The 7,376-nt window shown below is 48.1% G+C and overlaps 1 protein-coding gene across 1 annotated transcript in view; it reads left to right on the forward strand.

The window, feature by feature from the left end:
* The window catches only part of LOC103588620 (protoheme IX farnesyltransferase, mitochondrial), a 150,763-nt gene extending 144,343 nt beyond the window's left edge, over positions 1 to 6,420 (forward strand). The window contains exon 7 of the mRNA XM_008570341.1: positions 4,311 to 6,420. Within this exon, the coding sequence (XP_008568563.1) occupies positions 4,311 to 4,717 (407 nt within the window). The 3' untranslated portion in view covers positions 4,718 to 6,420. The remainder of the gene's footprint in view (positions 1 to 4,310) is intronic.
* Positions 6,421 to 7,376: the final 956 nt, after the last annotated feature.

The following is a 7,376-nucleotide window of genomic DNA, read 5'->3' on the forward strand; positions in this document are numbered from 1 at the left end:
ATCATCGGGCAAGTTAATTAATCTTTCTCTTCTGTAGGATGAATGTAATAACACCTATAGGCAGGGGTGGTGAGGCTTAGGAAGCATCTGATTCCTCCACACAGTGCCTGGTATATGACAGCACAGGCATTCAACTGAGATGTCTAATACACAACTCAAATGAAATGGCCAAAATTGGAACTCTTCGTGTCTCCCCCATGACACACTTGCTGGTGTCTGTCTCCAGTATTCCCCACCTGATTAAAAGGCATCGGGGTCTGCCCCTTCCTCATTCCCTTGACCACCCTGCCTCCTCACCACCTCCCTGCAGTGTGTCCCCCGCACTGGGAAGGAGCTCACTCCTCATCCTGGTTTCCAGATGCCTCGCCAGCCCCATCCCATAACTCCGCCTCCCTAGCTCACTCCAGCCTCTGTGCCACCCAAAAATGGCCCTGAAGTGACTTTTCCCAGGATCTGGTAGAGTTCTGCTTCCAGTTAGTTGGGTCATGGCTTAAATGTCACCTGGGAAAGGCCTTCCCTGAGCACTGAATCTCAAGTCACCCCCATGTGTTACCCTATTTGGGTTCTCTAAGGAGTGTTCATCACTGCTACTTGTGTTATGTCTCTGCCTCTAGACCAAAAGCAGGACTTTGTCCTGTTTGCCATTGCCTTTTCCCTCCACCAGCCTGGCATGTGGGACACTGTCATTTCTTTACCAAGTGAATGGATTCCGCAAATAATAGCTGCTCTGTTATCACCATTAGAACTGGCATGTGTTTGCATGAGCTAAGATACAGTATGTATGTGATATTTATAGGTTAAGTAAGAAAATAAGATTTAAAAAATGGATTTTGGGGATTTGACGGCAACTTTACTGAAGTAAGGACCCTAAAATCAGATCTTCGTTATTTTTCCTCTCCTGTTGGAAGACCTAACAGGAGTTGATTGATGTATGGAAGCCAGAGGAAGCTGTTAATGGATATGAGAGTAGGGCCTCCTTCCTCTTAAATCTTCCGCACCCACACAAGTTCTACGTGGTACGCTACAACTGTCCTGCCTGATAAATATAATTGAGAAACGAGTAAGCCCAGAACAGCGTGAATTAAAAATCCTCCCTCTTCCTTTTAGACAACTTGCAAAGCCTACCCCTAGTGTCACCAATCCACGCCGTTGAGGAGTACAGACAAGAGATTAAAGAGGAGCTCATTCCTTCCACTTCTCCTCGGCATGTGCACAAATGGGCCCCTCAGGCCTTAGAGTCCAGACCTAGTGTCTGAATTCTTCTGCATTATTTAAACTGCTTCTCTCCTGGTACGTTCTGCCTGAGCAGTAGCCCCCACTCTCATTTTCTGAGCATTCCCACAGACCAGGGGCTTGAAAGATCCTCATTACCTGAAATAGGACCGTGGTTACAGATCTCTGCCTCTTCCCTCCTTATGCAGGATGGCGCTCCTTGGGGTAGATGACATGGCGGTTTAGTGAACTCTCTTGGTCCTCTGCCAGGGAGCCCCGGGGAGAGGGCGGTTAGGTGTCAGAGAGCCCCAGACAGTTGTAGAGAAGGGGATGGAGAGAGCAAGCAGAGTCTCAACTGTTTGCCTTCCAGGTCCTCAAGCCCATGTTGGGAAACAGCGATCGTGGGGACCATTTTTAATAAATCAACTCTTTTTGCACATTGGCTCCCATTGATGAGCTTGAGGGCCCTTCACTGCACTGTTATTGCACACTTTCTATATTCTAGTCTCTGGAGATGGAAAGGAAGATGAATATACCCTTAAGGAGCTCACAGTCAGGTGGGAAACAGACACATAAATAATGACGGACTGGACACTGGTCCACTTGGGAACAGATGTGTGTACCAGGAGCTCCTAGTTACATGTCCCCACCCGTACCCACCCTCTGGTTGCCAGAGCCCTCTTCACGCCTTTTCCCTTGGCTGTCTCAACACACCCAAGGCGTCCCCTCATGACATCCCCTCCCCACCGTTCCTGCTTGTCATCTCAGTGTATGCATCTCTATGGATCTGTAAACCCAGGAGTCTCTTGATCCCTCCTTACTTACCCTGCACTCACCTCCTATCCCTTTTGCCTCCTAATCACTCCAGTGCATCTTCTCTTCATCTCCATTGTCACCATCCTGATCCTTACTACTATTATCTTTCATCTCCTCATCTCATCTAATTGATCCTTCCAGATCGCCTTGAGCCCCTCCAAAGTGTTCTTCACAAATGGGATCACTTAACACTGGTGCCTGTCCCTTTGCCCCCCTACTCACTCACTCACTCTCTCTCTCTCTTTGCCCCCCCTACTCACTCACTCTCGCTCTCTCTCACGCACACATGCGCGTGCACACACACACGCGCGCTCGCTTGCACGCACTCTTACATGTTAAGATCCATGGCTTTCTTGCCCCCCTACTCACTCACTCACTCTCTCTCTCTCTTTGCCCCCCCTACTCACTCACTCTCGCTCTCTCTCACGCACACATGTGCGTGCACACACACACGCGCGCTCGCTTGCACGCACTCTTACATGTTAAGATCCATGGCTTTCTGACGCATTTAGAATAGCAAAGTCAGGCTGGATGTGGCACCTACCCATCTCTCCAGCCTTGTCCTGAACAGTGTTCCCTGTCCTCAGCACTCCAGCCCTACTGCCTTCCTTTTTTATTTTAATGTTTATTTTGTAAATTATCATACAGTAAAATTGACTCTTTTTTGATTTAGTTCTGTGAATCTTAAGACCATACTAATCTTTTAAAACCTTGACCACACCTCGCACCTTCTTGCCCCGAGGACTTTGCAAATACTTTCCCTCCACCAGCCCCCTCACTTGGTGAGGTCGCTTCTCCCTTCAGCTCAGCTCAGAAATCCCTTCCGCAGAGGTCTCTGATCTCCTATACTAGGGCGGCTTCTCTTGCTGTATGTCCTCTTGTGCCATGTACTTTTCCTTCACAGCATATTGAGTGATGATTTTAGATTCGCTAGTGGATGAAGGTCCACCTCCTTGACTAGATGGTAAGATCACTGTTAGCAGAGACACTCACCACGGTATCCCCAGTGCCTAGGACAGTGCACACCCCTTCCTTAGCAGGTGCTCCGTAACAGAGTAATATGTCACTTGTGCAGGAGGAACTAGCCCCTGCCACACGCCCCAGCTCTGCTGCCTGACTTTAGGGAGTGGCTTAGTGTCACAGAGGGAGCCTGGTTTGAAAATCAAACAGACTCATTTTGAATTCCTCCATCTCTTTTTGAAGAACTTGACATAGTCTGATTTTTTTTTTAAATGAGTATTATGAAACCTACCTCAGAATCCTATAGTCAAGATTAAATGGGGCAAACTCTATGAAAGTGTCTGTTACATAATAGGTACTCAATAAATGGCAGCCTTCATTCCACCCATGGGGGTGGTGGGGAGACTGTTCCAGAGAAAGAGGCTAAACAGTGCTCAAGGTGTTATGTCCATGCAGAAAAATTACAAAGCCATAGACAAGATATTGTCCTGCTCTGGGACTGTGTTCCTTTATGCCAATGCACTTCCTTGCTGGCTTATTTATCACATGCTGTTTTAGTATCTCCTACTTACACCTTTGTGCAGGCTCTGGGGACTCAGAAGTGTGCCAGCAGCCTGCCCCGGAAGCCCTGTGGTGCACTGGGGCAACAGGCAAACAGGTCAAAGCCGGTGCTGAGCAGGGCCTGTGGGCACAGTCAGTTCTTAGTCTGCTGAGCAGGGAGCTGCTCACTTCCCTAGGCAGGTGCAGAGGCTCACAGAAAAGGCCCAGTGAACCTGGGGTGTCCTCCAAGTTGCAGCACTGCTGCCACCTCGCCAAAGAGCTTTACAGCCAAGTCCCCGGCTGGTGGAAGTGGAGCTAAGAGCTTTAGTACAGAGGCTCCCTCCCAGAGGCAGCACTGAATTCAGAACTGACTTCCCCAAGGTGTTCGCGAGTGTACACGGGCTTCTTTTCTTGTCACAATACTGGGAAACAAGAGGGGCTTGGGGGGCAGGATCCACAGATGCTAAACGCCCTGCAGCGTGGGGCGGCCCTCCCGGTGAAGCAGGGTCTTCCCAGTTGCCAGGAGACTCTCCGCCCCAGCCTCTCCCCAGGGGAGAAAGCAGGAGGGGTCCTGGAGCACGGTCTCCATCGCCCTGCCTTCCCCACGCCAGGCTGATCTGGGAAGCAGAGAGAACAAAGAACAGCGGAGAGTCCGGGTGCTGGGTGGAACTGGGGCAACACCTCAGAGGGCCGGGCAGGCGTCAGGGAGAGAAAACCATTCCCTCGGAAACCTCTGATGATGACCTGTCTGTCTCCCGCTTCTCTCTTGAACCTCCGTGCAGGGGCATTTCTTCTGGGAGGAATCCTCTACTCCTGGCAGTTTCCCCATTTCAACGCCCTGAGCTGGGGCCTCCGCGAAGACTACTCCCGGGGAGGCTACTGCATGATGTCTGTCACTAACCCGGGCCTGTGCCGGCGCGTGGCGTTGCGCCACTGCCTGGCCCTGATCGGACTGTCCACGGCGGCCCCCGTCCTCGACGTCACCACGTGGGCCTTCCCGGTCTTCTCCCTCCCCATCAACTTGTATATTTCCTACCTCGGCTTTCGGTTCTACGTGGATGCGGACCGGAAGAGCTCCCGGAGACTGTTCTTCTGCAGCCTGTGGCACCTGCCCTTGCTCCTGCTGCTCATGCTCACCTGTAAGCAGCCGCCAGGTGGGAGCCACGACAAGGGAGACCCTCCGAGCTGAAATCAGATGAGCATGTGGGAAAAAAACAAAAATCGTACGGGGGGAGACGATTTATTTCCCTTTACGGTTAGGCAAGAATATTTTGATAATTCTGGAGCATAAGAAGAGAAATCGCTGGTGTTAGCACAAAATTGTAAAATAATTTGGTGCTCAGTGATGACTTTAAAAAAAAAAAAAATCCAAAATGCTCCCCAAATAAGAAATGGGTTGGCTCAGTTGATCAATTCAAAGAAAGAATATTGTTCTGTTTGAGGGTCTTTATACATCTCTTCCTCCAGCCCCACCCCCCGCTATTTTTGTTCTTCCTTGCATGGATGTACACACGCACATCTGCCTTCTCTGGCTCCTCCTGCACACACGCGCACACACACATATACACACACATACTCACCCCAGCTGCCAGCTGGAGTGGCAGTTGGTGGCCAGACAAGGTGAGCACTCTATACAGAACTATAGTTCTGTATCCCTCAGTCCCTTGAGGGCCACGGCAGAGGAAATGCACACACTGTAACCCAAATCACCCCCTTCCCTGTGAATAAGGCCCAGCTCTGGCTTGCTCCACCCCACACATATTCTCACCAACAATAAGACAATACAAAGGATGGGTTTGGAGGGGGGATTCCAGTGGTTGCCTGGGAATCTCAGTTTGGACCGCCAACCCTGACCCCCCCCACCCCCTTTACATATCAACCTTTTAAAACTCCAAGGAATCAAAGGCATCTTTATATTTCACTTTAAAATACAGGCGCTATCTCAGCATTTCTTTCTTAATAGTCAATACCAGAAATCCCTCCGGCTGTGGTCCCATTACTGTACCTCTTGAGTCACTCCTGTGGATCGGCAGCTCTTCTTTGCTACACGACTTTCTCACATGTGTGAGAAGTTAGAAGAACATTCTTGTCACTCTAGTGACAAATACATTTCCACCCAGGTATCTCCTGAATTCAGAAACTGGCCTCCACAGGGCCGATGGCTTTAATAGCCAGATGCACGAGTTAGGCTCCCAGTGGGAGTGGTTCTGGTTTTGGGAGTTTTGTGAGTTACCTGTAGCCAGGTGTGGTCTCAGGTACTGAACAGTCACCTATAGTTCCTCAGTCCTCACCCATAACCCCACAGGTCCACGTAGATCCCATTTTCTTGAAGGTCTGGAAGCTTGACAGGATGTTTCAGTTACTCAGTCTCCCAGATCTCATGAGGTTTAAGCAACATTTAAACAGTCATTTCAATATGCTTGTTCTGCAGAAATTTCTAAGATGATTGCAGATTGCATTCAATCCCTGTTCCTATTATCTGAACTATTACCTCTTGGCTATCTCCAGGTTATTTATGTGGGGAACATGGCATTGGGATGTCTACAAAGAGCATCCACAACTCGTTGCAGCTCTCACATTGTAAAACGCATTGACTCTCTTTTCCTTCTGCAGTAAAGCAGTACGTAAGAACAGGAGTGAGTGTGATTGTACCATCTTGTGCCGAGCTGCCATGGGTCTTGACAACACCTGACTCATACCTTCACACGGGGCACATGGGGATTTCTTGGGTTTTTTTAATTTTTATTTTTTTAATTGTAAATTGACAAATTATAGTTGCATATATTTATGGGATACAAAGTGGTGTTATGATTTATCAACACAGTGTGGGATAACTAAGTCAAACTAGTTAACATATTCATCACCTCACACGCTTATTTTTTATGGTGAGAACATTTGAAACTTACAGCGATTTAAAATGTACAATACATTATTATTTACTATATTTACCATGCTGCACAATATATCTCAAAAAAAACCCCTGATTTCTCTTGTCTCATACCCTCTCCCCATTCCCCCAGCCACCCAGCTCTGGTAACCACCATTCTACACTCTGTTTTTAGGAGTAAAATTATTTTAGATTCCACACATAGGTGAGAACATGCAGTATTCATCCTTCTGTGCCTGGCTTATTTCACTTAGCATAATGTTCTCTAATTCCATCCATGTTGTTGCAAATGACAGAATTTCCTTCTTTTTTTAAGGTTGAATAGTATTCCACTGTTCACATATACCACATTTTCTGTACGGTTCATTCGTTGATTAACACTTAGGTTGATTTCATACCTTGGCTATTGTGAATAGTGGGGCAGTGAACATGGGAGTGCAGCTATCTCTTCCACATACTGATTTCAAATCTGTTCGGTAAATGCCCGGCAGTGGTATTGCTGGATCAAATGGTAGTTCTATTTTTAGTTTTTGAGGACCCTCCATACCGTTTTCCATGTGGCCACACTGATCTGCACTCCCAACAGCAGTGTGCATGGGCTCCCTTTTCTCCACACCCTCGCCAGCACCCACCTTTCATCATTTTGAGAATATCCATTCTGACAGGTGTGAGGTGATATCTCGTGATTTCAATTTGCATTTCCCTAATGATTAGTGGTGTTGAGCATTTTTTTCATATATCCGTTGACCATTTGTATGTCTTTTTTTGGAAATGTCTGTTCAGGCACATGGGTATTCCGTGCTTCAAGGTGGTGAAAGTGAGCACCTTGGATTTGATACCTGTATACACAAAGGATAATAAGCAGAGGGCTGTGAACACCATCTCCACCCTACTGTTCTCAGAACCATCCAGTCTCTCCCCGCCCCTGCCTTCAAACCATCACCAAGAAATCTTCCTGGGG

The sequence above is a fragment of the Galeopterus variegatus genome, unplaced genomic scaffold (genome assembly GCF_000696425.1).
Source record: "Galeopterus variegatus unplaced genomic scaffold, G_variegatus-3.0.2 Scaffold595, whole genome shotgun sequence".
Taxonomy (NCBI): domain Eukaryota; kingdom Metazoa; phylum Chordata; class Mammalia; order Dermoptera; family Cynocephalidae; genus Galeopterus; species Galeopterus variegatus.